Source organism: Artemia franciscana, chromosome 1 (genome assembly GCF_032884065.1).
Source record: "Artemia franciscana chromosome 1, ASM3288406v1, whole genome shotgun sequence".
In the NCBI taxonomy this organism is placed as follows: domain Eukaryota; kingdom Metazoa; phylum Arthropoda; class Branchiopoda; order Anostraca; family Artemiidae; genus Artemia; species Artemia franciscana.
This window is the reverse complement of record NC_088863.1, coordinates 16558003-16571848: the sequence shown is the minus strand read 5'-3', so window position 1 is coordinate 16571848 and position 13846 is coordinate 16558003. Positions and strand designations below refer to the sequence as shown.

Sequence of the window (13846 nt, the reverse complement as noted above, 5' to 3'; positions counted from 1 at the left end):
AAGTTATATTCCGTCACTAAGGACATATTAAACATCAGATTCAACAGTTAACCACTCTTTTGACAGATTAAACACCAGGATTTTAATTAAGTTCAATAACAAAAAATTGCCCATGCTTCATTAAGAATCTGTCTTTCATCAACGATCTTTCTTTTCCTAGAAGCCGTCTTGGTTCTATCAATCTGCAATTTTCAAAAATAAGACATAGGCCTATGTATCTATTTGTTTTTACGGAGTCTACCAGCTGGCTTATCATTAACTTTTTGCCATTGTTCCAGCTCTGAAGATTTGTCTTGTTGTTTCCATTACAAAGTGGTATCAAGTGGCTTACAAAGTGGTACAAAGTTTAAATCAAGTTTAAACTTCATTTAGCGTCTTCTAATTTAGTCAAACATCCCCAATAATGTGCTCTAAAAGTTTCAGCTGGTCCCCTTTTTTCCTGGCACACTGCACATACACCCTGTTTACAATCTGGATATGTATTGTACCTTCTGATTTAGTTTTACTCGCCTGGTATCCCTGAACTTGAAACTTAATACCTTATTTTGTTTCTAAGAGATTGTATCCATGCTCTTTTGACACCCTGGATGTATTCAAACCCTTTTGGTAAAAAATACCTTAAAAAGGAAAAAAACATTACCCTCGCTTTTGTATATGGGTGTCATCTGATACTAACCATCTAAAAAATCAAGCATTACTTTGTTTTTCCTCTGAATATTTTGCCACAAGATCGCAGCATAACATGACAAGATAACTTGACTTTCATTTGGTACCACAGACATTAAATTTTACTGAACTATAAAAGAATAAACAAGTAAAACCAAAAAAAAAATGTTTTTACGGGATATTTCCCAAACTTTGAGGTAGGTTCACTCAAAAATAAAAATTATAACATACTAAAATATTTGTTTTGGAAACTAACTTAAAATTAAACTAACGATTAAAGATTAAAATAACTATGCTATACGGTGTTTACGGATTTTTCCAAGAATATAGATGGCAGAATGATTGATAAAACTTGGTTTCACTCCGTTGTGCATTGGTGTGTAATATAGTCCGTCAGTTGTGTCGCGGTAAGGATCTTAAGAGCCGCACAAAAGATTCCTTGCGGGCGTCATGTGGCCCGCGGGGCACGGGTTGCCGACCCATCATCTAGAGCAAGAAATTGAGGCGTTTAGATGCAAGGACCATAGATGCCATTTATTGTGAATTTTGGTTTGTTCCAGCCATCTGGGTACACCTCAGACTGTGTTCAATGATTTGCGGTACCCTTCAACATACACTAACTTTTAAATTTAAGATTTATTTTTTATTTTGACTCCATAAGTCAATCACACAGATTGAGAAGAGTTTGTTAATCTTGTTTGTAATAATGAGCTTCTTTTACATTTTTAGAGAGTCACGTCTGATTCAGCAATAACTATACCCTTTGAGAAGGTTAGGGAAGGTTACGAAGTTTTTACTTCAGTATTTCTATACATCACTCACGTTGGCAAGCAACGGAATTATATTACAAACCTTTTGAGTTGGCAAAAATATGGCAAACGTTGAATATTATTTCATTAAAATTATTTGTATTTTCTTATTTTCTTTTCAGATTCATATTCAGGAAGCTTATCAAAATTTTATTGGGTGACACAAACTATACTCTATGGGTCAGAACTTTCTGAATTCAAGTTACTCGGAATTGATGTTGGTTTAGCTAAATACCAGGTCAATAAAAGTGAGTTGTTTGTGTTTTGGATCTTTGACTATTTTCACTTATTTGTCTATAATCTTACTTTTTGGTAAAAAAAAAAAAAAAAATCACTAATGCCAGGGGTGGAAGAATACCTCTTTTTTTGAGATGTCAGGTAAATAAAACAGTTATGATCATATTAAAGAGACAGGGGCTTGGGCTCCTCATCTTAAAATCTCAAAGGAAGTTCCCAAGGTCTCCGTCAACAACCCGGTGAAATAACTCTTGCTCATTTTTAAATTAGAGCAATAAGAGGTATATGATCTTGGGAGTTTTGACAATTATCGGAGATACGATCCATTCTTACTTCCTGTGCAGTCTGAGAGATTGTTACATGGTAAAAATTAGCAACAATAGTTAGAATAATTATTTATTTTCCTCATCTCATAACAAATAAACAGACCTTCGTGATCATTCTTCTGGCAAAAAAACAAAAACAAAATTCTTCTTATTGCAGTTAGGACCGTGATGATTTTAATGGTGTGATTTTCATTAAGATTCTTTAATATTTAGTAAAAAATAAGTTGTTCAAAGAATATATTTCAACGAACTGTTTACGAACTGTTTGATACTCTTTTTCATGGGAAAAGAAGAGAACATTTTAATTTTTTTTTAAGAATCTGTAACTTGTCCTACTACTTATACGTTGGAGAATGTTTTCAACAATTTTTAAGAATTCATACCCTTTTGAAAATCTAGACACAAATAGTATTGTTCATTTAAGTTATATATCGCTTTAAATTCTCAAGAAAATAGAAATTTCCGTTTAACATACCAAGATATAAAATATTGTATCTATACCATTTTGACAACCTGGATTCAACTCTTCTCTTTAGATTTAGTTGAATTGGAAGAGCTGGAGTAGTAATAGTAATATCCCGGAAAGTTTCAATTTAACACCCTCCCTGGTTCTTGTGATGTCGCTGAGACGTTTTATTGGCAACCAATGCACACATACTGCCTTTTAATTTAGTTTTAAAGTAATATAAACTTCCCGTGAAAGTTTCTAGTTTATACCTTATTCTAGAGAAAAAGGTATACACTATGCCAAAGCATAGGTAATAGTTGAATCAATAGAGTACTAAGTAGCGATTGTATTCACATTATGCCGTTTTGGCCTAGTACAACATCTTTTCTTCATGCCCTGATGCTTTCAAAACTTATTACTTTATGTTGTTTCTGAGATACACATTGTGCCGTTTTGGCCTAGTACAACATCTTTTTTTCATGCCCTGATGGTTTCAAAACTTATTACTTTACGTTGTTTCTGATATATTTCTGATATGTCCTGTTGCTAAACTGCATGCATATAATGTAGATTGACCTAGCCCACATTCCCCTGAAGAGTCCCTGGAATCCCACATTAATAGCATTATTCTTAGTAATATTAAAACAAACAGAAGTAGAACTTCTATTTCTATTAGTGTACTACTTCTATTAGTGGTAGTAGTATAGATACAGAGCACGTTTATTAGCTCAACATACCCGTCAGATTGCTTTAAAAGTTTCTTCCAAATACTTTAAGTCTTTTTGATATTATGTTGATGCGGCAATTCGACAGCCTGTATACTTACAGCCGAATTCGATGTAATTCAACATACCCCCAAACATTTTCTGAACCTAGTTCCCATTGTTTTTCCTAAACATTGACTAAACGGCCAAGAAACAAATACCATTGCAACCACAACGGATGGCAAAGTTCAGTGTTGTTTTCTTTAAATTTTCTTATTATCTATATATCTATCTTTTTCTATATCTTCTATATATATAAAAATAAGTTGTCTGTCTGTCTGTCTGTGGATGGATCAGGTGACGTCACCTGAAAAAACTGGATCAGGTGACGTCAAAACTGAAAAAACTAAAAAAAGGCAAAAACTACAAAAAAAAACTAAAAACTAATAAAAAAAAATAAAAAACCTAAAAAACTAAAAAAACTAAAAAAAGGCAAAAACTACAAAAAAAACTAAAAACTAATAAAAAAGCTAAAAAACTAAAAAAACTAAAAAAAGGCAACAACTACAAAAAAAACTAAAAACTAATAAAAAAAATAAAAAAGCTAAAAAACTAAAAAAACTAAAAAAAGGTAAAAAACTAAAAAAAACTAAAAACTAAAAAAAACTAAAAAAAAGGAAAAAACTGAAAAATAAGCTAAAATAAAGGTAAAAACCAATTGAAAAACTGACGTTAGTTTTTTTAGTTCAGGTGACGTCAAAACTGAAAAAACTAAAAACTAATAAAAAAAATAAAAAAGCTAAAAAACTAAAAAAACTAAAAAAAGGCAAAAACTACAAAAAAAACTAAAAACTAATAAAAAAGCTAAAAAACTAAAAAAACTAAAAAAAAGGCAAAAACTACAAAAAAAACTAAAAACTAATAAAAAAAATAAAAAAGCTAAAAAACTAAAAAAACTAAAAAAACTAAAAAAAAGGTAAAAAACTAAAAAAACTAAAAACTAAAAAAAACTAAAAAAAGGAAAAAACTGAAAAATAAGCTAAAATAAAGGTAAAAACCAATAAAAAACTAAAAAAAAACTGAAAAAACTAAAAAAAGGCAAAAACTACAAAAAAACTAAAAACTAATAAAAAAAGTAAAAAAGCTAAAAAACTAAAAAAACTAAAAAAACTAAAAAAAGGTAAAAAACTAAAAAAAATAAAAAATAAAAAAAAACTAAAAAAAAAGGAAAAAACTGAAAAATAAGCTAAAATAAAGGTAAAAACCAATAAAAAACTAAAAAGAAAAAAAGGAAAAAACTAAAAAAAATTTTCATCTAAAAAACTAAAAAAAACTAAAAAAGGTAAAAACTAAAAGAACTAAAAAAGAAAAAAATAAATGACGACACTCAAAGAGAAGGCGACCAGGACAAAAGGAATGTTCGATTAGCAATCAACAAAGCACCGGGACACAGGGAGTATAAATGACGACCAGGACATAAGTAAAAAAAAAACTAACAAAACTAAAAAGAAGGTAAAAACTACAAAAAAACTAAAAAGAAAAAAAAACTAAAAACTAATAAAAAAACTAAAAAATCTAAAAATCTAAATAAACTAAAAAAGAAAAAAAAAGGAAAAAAATAAAGGAGAAAAACAAAACTAAAAAACGAATGTATATACAGACCGGTACACCGGGATACAAATGACGACCGGGACACAGGGAATATAAATGACGACCGGGACACAGGGACACAACTACAACGGGGACACCGGGGGAAACAGGGGGATATAAATGACGACTGGGACACCGGGACAGGGAATGGTCGATTAGCAATCACCATCAACAAAGCTCAAGGGCAATCATTAGAATCATGAGGTATAGATCTGAATACAGATTGTTTTCCCATGGACCATTATATGTTGCATGTTCAAGAGTCGGTAAACCTGACAATCTATTTATATGCAAAGACAATGGGACAGCAAAGAATGTTGTATATTCGCAAGTTTTACGTAGTTAAAACCATATATATATATATATATATATATATATATATATATATATATATATATATATATATATATATATATATATATATATATATATATCTATATTCACAGGTGGGACATAGGGACACAACTACAATGGCGCGTAACTATTATGGCGCGTAACGACTTACGCGCGCGGGGGGGCTTGGGGGGGGGCGCGAAGCGCCCCCACCAACTAGGTGTTGGGGTCGCGCGAAGCGCCACCCCAACAGCTAGTATATATATAAAAACAAGTTGTTTGTGTGTTGACTGACGTCATGTTTGTGTGTCAACTGAGGTCATTATAAGGATTGAGGATTATACCGTCATGAAGTTGTTTGTAAACTCACGTCATGTTTGTCGACTGACGAAATTATAGACAGGGACATTTGGACACAAATGACGACCGAAACACCGGGAATATAAATGACGACCGGGACATTCAAAGAGAAATTACAGATTGGGACACCGGGACACAAATAAAGACCGCAGCACAGGGAATATAAATGACGACCAGGAATCAGGGACACAACTACAACGGGGACGGTGGGGAGCACAGGGGGATATATAAATGACGACCGGCACACAGAGAATGTTCGATTAGCAATCACCATCAACAAAGGTCAAGGACAATCATTAGAATAATGAGGTATAGATTTGAAAATGGATTGTCTTTCCCATGGACAACCGGGACATAAATGACGACCGGGACACAGGGAATATAAATGACGACCGAGACACTCAAAGAGAAATTACAGACCGGGACACCGGGACACAAATGACGACCGGGACACAAGGAATATAAATGACGACCAGGACACAGGGACACAACTACAATGGGACGCCAGGGGGCACATGGGGAATATATAAATGACGACAGGGAAACAGGGAATGTTCGATTAGCAATCACCATCAACAAAGCTCAAGGGCAATTATTAGAATAATGAGGAATAGATCTGAATACTGATTGTTTTTCCCATGGACAATTATATGTTGCATGTTCAAGAGTCAGTAAGCCTCACAATCAGTTTATATGCATAGACAATGCGACAGCGAAGAATGTTGTATATTCGCACGTTTTACCTAGTTAAAAACATATATATATATATATATATATATATATATATATATATATATGTATATATATATATATATATATATATATACATATATATATATATCTATACTAGCTGTTGATATATATCTAACACCCAAACACCTAGTTGGTGGGGCGCTTCGCGCCCCCCCAAGCCCCCCCACGCGCGTAAGTCGTTACGCGCCATATTAGTTATGCGCCATTGTAGTTGTGTCCCTGTGTCCCACCTGTGAATATAGATAGATTTATATATGTGTTTCAAACTACGCAAAAATTGCGAATAAACAACATTCTTGGCTTTCCCATTGTCTCTGCATATGCAAAGCCGTATGTACTAATAATGACGTCAAATACAAACGCTCTTTTTACAAACAAACAAACATGCATCCACGTAACTCGTTTTTATATAGATAGATACAATACAAATTAACTGCGTAAAACTTGCGAATAAACAACATTCTTCGCTGTCCAATTGTCGCTGCATATAAATACATTGTCAGGTTTACCGACCCTCGAACATGCAACGTACAATTGTCCATGGGAAAAACAATCAGGATTAAGATCTATACCACATTTTTCTAATGATTGACCTTGAGCTTTGTTAATGGTGATTGCAAATACTAATCGAATTGGGAATTGCAATCTTTTAAATTTAAAAAGCAGATCCGTTGGAATCATGGGAATGCGAGGAATAAGAACAGCCTCACCCTCAAAAGGCCCTGTCAAGATTGTGGCCTCTATTAGGTTTTCCATTGTTTTTTTTTACGGCATGTCGCGTGCCATCGCAAAGCTTTGGTGGGTTGATATTTCTTAAAAGTATTATTGGTACGCCTATTTTTAGTTGTAGCACGTGTGGTGGAAACCCTGAAGGATCTATGGAATTTAAAAATTCAGATGGATAATTAACCGCTTCATTTGGTTCCAAAACTGTGTCGACTGACTTGTAAAGGACTGCCTGGTCTCGAATCTTGTTCAAAACAATATTGTTGATTTCGTGGACGTCTATATTTTTGGGTGCGAGAATCGCTCTTTCACTTAGCCATTTATTATTTTTATAATTTTTTAGAATATTCGGAAATACTTTTTCAATCAATTCAGTTTTGGACGTCACTAAATTACAGAAATCAGCAGGTAGTTGTATACGTCCTGAAATTGAGTCTACTGTTTGACCAGAGTCATCGTTTTGCAATCGGACACGCATATTTGTAGTTAATTTTAATATTTTTACGTGTGCCTATAAATTAGAATTTTTTAGGCAAGCATTCATTTCGTCTGCAGGAGTTAAACTACGTAAAAATTGCGAATATACAACATTCTTGGCTTTCCCATTGTCTCAGCATATACAAAGCCGTATGTACTAATAATGACATCATATGCAAACGCTCTTTTTACAAACAAATAAACATGCATACATACAACTCGTTTTTATATAGATAGATAGATAGATAGATAGATAAAATACAAATTAACTGCGTAAAACTTGCGAATATACAACATTCTTCGCTGTCCAATTGTCGCTGCATATAAATAGATTGTCAGGTTTACCGACCCTCGAACATGCAACGTACAATTGTCAATGGGAAAAACAATCAGTATTAAGATCTATACCACATTTTTCTAATGATTGACCTTGAGCCTTGTTAATGGTGATTGCAAATGCTAATCGAATTGGGAATTGAAATCTTTTAAATTGAAAAGGCATATCCGTTGGAATCTTGGGAATGCGAGGAATAAGAACAGCCTCACCCTCAAAAGGCCCTGTCAAGATTGTGGCCTCTATTGGGTTTTCCATTGTTTTTTTTACGGCAGGTCGAGTGCCATAGCAAAGCTTTGGTGGGTTTATATTTCTTAAAAGTATTATTGGTAGGCCTATTTTTAGTTGTAGCACGTGTGGTGGAAACCCTGAGAATAATGTCTCGAGGTAAAAACTGATCACCGACCATAACGATGGCCACTTCGTCGATAGTTGGAGCATTGTATCTACGCACATGTTGGCCAGGAGGCGTTTTGTCAGCGGAAATAACGATTTTATGCGTATAAGTAGGCATCAAATCGATGGCTGTTTTGAACAGACGCACTAAATCCTTATTTTCGTGGAAAAGATGTTGTAATTGGGAAACGATTGTCCTTTCAATGTTGGGAGAAATTTCGCAACGTGCATTCAATTCAGAATTTCTATCACTGATGAAGTACAATTTTAAAAATTTATGATTCTCGCCTGAGAATGGTAGAAGAGACCCTGCTCTATGATAAATTTGCCCTTTTACTTTGAAAGTAGACATAAATTGATCTGGATTTTCAATTTGGGCTCCAAACGACGTCATTTGGAAACATGAGTTGTATTTTCTGATTCATTTATATTCCTTATGTCCCGGTGTCCCGGTCGTCATTTATATCCCCCTGTTTTATATCCCGCTTATTTTTCAGTTTTTCCTTTTTTAGTTTTTTTTTTACTTTTTTAGTTCTTTTAGTTTTTACGTTTTTTAGTTTTTTTTTAATTTTTTAGATGAATTTTTTTTTTAGTTTTTTATTTTTTTTTCTTTTTAGTTTTTTATTGGTTTTTACCTTTTTTTAGCTTTTTATCTTTTTATTTTTTTTTATTTTTATTTTTAATTTTATTAGTATTCTTTTTCTCTTCTATTTTTCATTTTTCCTTTTTTTAGTTTTTTTTAGTTTTTAGTTTTTTAAGTTTCTTTAGTTTTTTTTAGTTTTTCGGCTTTTTTATTTTTTTATTAGTTTTTAGTTTTTTTTGTAGTTTTTGTCTGTTTTTAGTTTTTTCAGTTTTTTTTTAGTTTTTAGTTTTTTACCTTTTTTAGCCTAACCAGGATTTGAACCTGGGACCTTCATTCTCCGTTCTGACACCCTCTCTCACCGAGTGACTACTCCAGCATGTTCATTTTGGTGTTTTAAATGGTATATTATTAACCAAATTAATGTGTTTTACAATATACTAAGCATCTTCATAACAAAAATGACGGCAACTAATTTCATGACGTCAGCCGAAACATGACGTCACCTGATCCACAGATCCACAGATCCACAGACAGACAGACAACTTATTTTTATATATATATAGAAGATATATATATATATATATATATATATATATATATATATATATATATATATATATATATATATATATATATATATATATATTAACAGGTGGGACACAGGGACATAACTACAATGGCGCGTAACTAATATGGCACGTAACGACTTACGCGCGGGGAGGAGGGGCTTGGGGGGGGGGCGTGAAGCGCTCTTACCAACTAGTTGTTGGGATGGCGTGAAGCCCCACCCCAACAGCTAGTATAAAAATAAGTTGTTTGTGTATTATGTGTTGACTTATATATTGATATATAAATGACGACCGGGACACATGGAATGTTCGATTAGCAATCACCATCAACAAAGCTCAAGGGCAATCATTAGAATAATGAGGTATGGATCCAATTACGGATTATTTTTCCCATGGACAATTATATGTTGCATGTTCAAGAGTTGGCATACCTGACAATCTATTTATATGCAAAGACAATGGGGACAGCAATTCGCGCCACCCCAACAGCCAGTATATATATAAAAATAAGTTGTCTGTGTGTGTGTGTCGAGTGACGTCATGTTTGTTTGTCGACTGACGTCATGTTTGTCGACTGACGTCATTATAAGGATTGAGCTGTATGCGTCATGAAGTTGTTTGTCGACTGACGTCATGTTTGTCAACTGATGAAATTACATACCGGGACACCGGGACACAAATGACGACTGGGACACAGGGAATATAAATGACGACCGGGAACCTCAAAGAGAAATTACAGACCGGGACAGAGGGACACAACTACAACGGGGACGCCGGGGGCACAGAAGGGATATATAAATGACGACAGGGACACAGGGATTGTTCGAATAGAAATTACAGACCGGGACACCAGGACACAAATGACGACCAGGACACCGGGACTCTCAAAGAGAAATTACAATCTGGGACACCGGGACACAAATGACGACCGGGACACAGGGAATATAAATGACGACCGGGACACAGGGACACATCATTAGAATAATGAGGTATAGATCTGAATACGGATTGTTTTTAGCATGGACAATTATATTTTGCATGTTCAAGAGTCAGTAAACCTGACGATCTATTTATATGCAACATATATACATATATATATATATATATATATATATATATATATATATATATATATATATATATATATATATATATATATATATATATATATATATATATATATATATATATATATATATATATATATATATATATATATATATATATATATATATATATATATATATATATATATATATATATATATATATATATATATATATATATATATATATATATATATATATATATATATATACTAGCTACATATACATATTTATATACACATACAATGGGACAGCGAAGAATGTTGTATATTCGTACGTTTTACGTAGTTAAAAACATATATATATATATAACATATATATATATATATATATATATATATATATATATATATATATATATATATATATATATATATATATATATATATATATATATATATATATATATATATATATATATATATATATATATATATATATATATATATATATATATATATATATATATATAAGTTGTTTGTCTGTTGAGTGACGTCATGTTTGTGTGTTGAATGACGTCATGTTTGTCAACTGGCGTATCTATCTGTCTATATAAAAATAAATTGTTGGTCTGTGTGTTTGTCTAATGACGTCATGTTTGTGTGTCGACTGACGTCATGTTTGTCAATTGACGTATATATATATATAAATAAGTTGTCTGTGTGTGTGTCGAGTGCCGTCATGTTTGTGTGTCGACTGACGTCATGTTTGTCGACTGACGTCATTATAAGGATTGAGCTGTATGCGTCATGAAATTGTTTGTCGACTGACGTCATGTTTGTCAACTGATGAAATTACATATCGGGACACCGGGACACAAATGACGACAGGGACACAGGGAATATAAATGACGACCGGGAACCTCAAAGAGAAATTACAGACTGGGACATTGGGACACAAATCACGACCGGGACACAGGGAATAAAAATGAAGACCGGGACACAGGGACACAACTACAACGGGGACGCCGGGGGCACAGGAGGGATATATAAATGACGACAGGGACACAGGAATTGTTCGAATAGAAATTACAGACCGGGACACCAGGACACAAATGACGACCAGGACACCGGTACACAGGGAATATAAATGACAACCGGGACTCTCAAAGAGAAATTACAATCTGGGACACCATGACACAAATGACGACCGGGACACAGGGAATATAAATGACGACTGGGACACAGGGAGACATCATTAGAATAATGAGGTATAGATCTGAATACGGATTGTTTTTTGTTGGATCTGAATACGGATTGTTTTGTAGCTGTTGGGGTGGTGCGAAGCGCCACCCCAACAGCTAGTATATATATATATATATATATATATATATATATATATATATATATATATATATATATATATATATATATATATATATATATATATATCTATATATATAAAAATAAGTTGTCTGTCTGTCTGTGGATCTGTGGATCAGGTGACGTCATGTTTCGGCTGACGTCATGAAATTAGTTGCCGTCATTTTTGCTTTGAAGGTGACGTCATTCAAGTTATATAAGACATATGTTCGCGTAGAAATCTTTTAATGTTTAAGTTTACAATGACTGATGAAGATGCTCAAAGAGTCTATGCCAAAAAACTTGCTGCTGATAGAGAAAGTCAGAAAAGTAAGCGTGCCGAGGAACTACCAGAGCAACGCGAAAGCAGACTTGCTGCCAAAAGAGAAAGTGAAAAAAGAAGGCGTGCCGAGGAATCAAAAGACCAGCAGGGAAATAGGCTTGAGGCTGATAGAGAAAGAAAGAACAGAAAGCATGCCGAGGAACTACCAGAGCAACGCAGAAGCAGACTTGCTGCTAAAAGAGAAAGTGAAAAAAGAAGGCGTGCCGAGGAATCAAAAGACCAGCAGGGAAACAGGCTTGAGGCTGATAGAGAAAGAAAGAAGAGAAAGCATGCCGAGGAACTACCAGAGCAACGCAGAAGCAGACTTGCTGCTAAAATAGAATGTGAAAAAAGAAGGCGTGCCGAGGAATTACAAGAACAGCAAGAAATCAGGCTTGCTGCTGATAGAGAAAGTAAGAAAAGAAAGCGTGCCGAGGAATCACAAGAACAGCAAGAAATCAGGCTTGCTGCTGATAGAGAAAGTAAGAAAAGAAAGCGTGCCGAGGAATTACAAGAACAGCAAGAAATCAGGCTTGCTGCTGATAGAGAAAGTAAGAAAAGAAAGCGTGCCGAGGAATCAGACCAATCTGAAAGTTATCGCCTGGCATTCAGGTACAACCCAGTCGATGATTATAGCTTGAGTAGATGTGTTCAAATCGGGACAATGTCTAAAATTTGTCCCAATTGCAAGGCCTTGAAATTCAATGGTGAAACAATGGGAATGTGTTGCGCCTCAGGAAAAGTTAAACTTCCTCTATTGGCTGCACCACCAGAGCCATTGAAGACTTTCCTTACTGGAACTACGTCAGAATCTAAGCGTTTTTTGTCAAAAATCAGACAATACAACTCATGTTTCCGAATGACGTCGTTTGGAGCCCAAATCGAAAATCCAGATCAATTTATGTCTACTTTCAAAGTAAAAGGGTAAATTCATCATAAAGCAGGGTCCCTTCTACCATTCTCAGGCGAGAATCATAAATTTTTACAATTGTACTTCATCAGTGATAGAAATTCTGAATTGAATGCACGTTGCGAAATTTCTCCCAACGTTTAAGGACAATCGTTTCCCAATTGCAACATCTTTTCCACGAAAATAATAATTTAGTGCGTCTGTTCAAAACAGCCATCGATTTGGTGCCTACTGATACTCATAAAATTGTTATTTCCGCTGACAAAACGCCTCCTGGCCAACATGAGCGTAGAAACAATGCTCCGACTATCGACGAAGTGGCAATCGTTATGGTCGGTGATCAGTTTTTACCTCGAGATATTATTCTACATAAGCGAAACGCTCAGTTGTTAAGAATTGCTGAAACTCATCGATGCTACGATGCCCTACAATATCCTATCATTTTTTGGGATGGAGCCAACGGCTATCACTTTAATATTAAATTGATGAATCCAGCCACTAACAAAGAAATGAATAAGAAATGCAGTGCAATGCATTATTATTCCTATAGACTAATGATTCTGCAGGATGAAGAAAATTATATTTTAAAATGCCGTGAATTGTTTCACCAATTTGTCGTGGATATGTATGCTAAAATTGAATCAGAACGTTTGCTATATATCCGCCTGAATCAGACCAAGCTCCGCTCTGAACAATACATTCATTTGCGAAATGCAGTTATAAATGACGGTAATACCACAAACGTTGGAAGATTAACAATTTTACCTTCGTCATATGCTGGCAGTCCCCGTCATATGCATGAATATGCTCAAGATGCTATTGCGCATTTTCGTCTC

General features: G+C 34.1%; 1 protein-coding gene across 1 annotated transcript in view; it reads left to right on the top strand.

The window, feature by feature from the left end:
• The window catches only part of LOC136039007 (glutamate-gated chloride channel alpha-like), a 76464-nt gene that overhangs the window by 20481 nt on the left and 42137 nt on the right, over positions 1 to 13846 (top strand). Inside the window, exon 4 of the mRNA XM_065722540.1 lies at positions 1598 to 1723. Coding sequence (XP_065578612.1) covers positions 1598 to 1723 — 126 coding nt within the window. The remainder of the gene's footprint in view (positions 1 to 1597; positions 1724 to 13846) is intronic.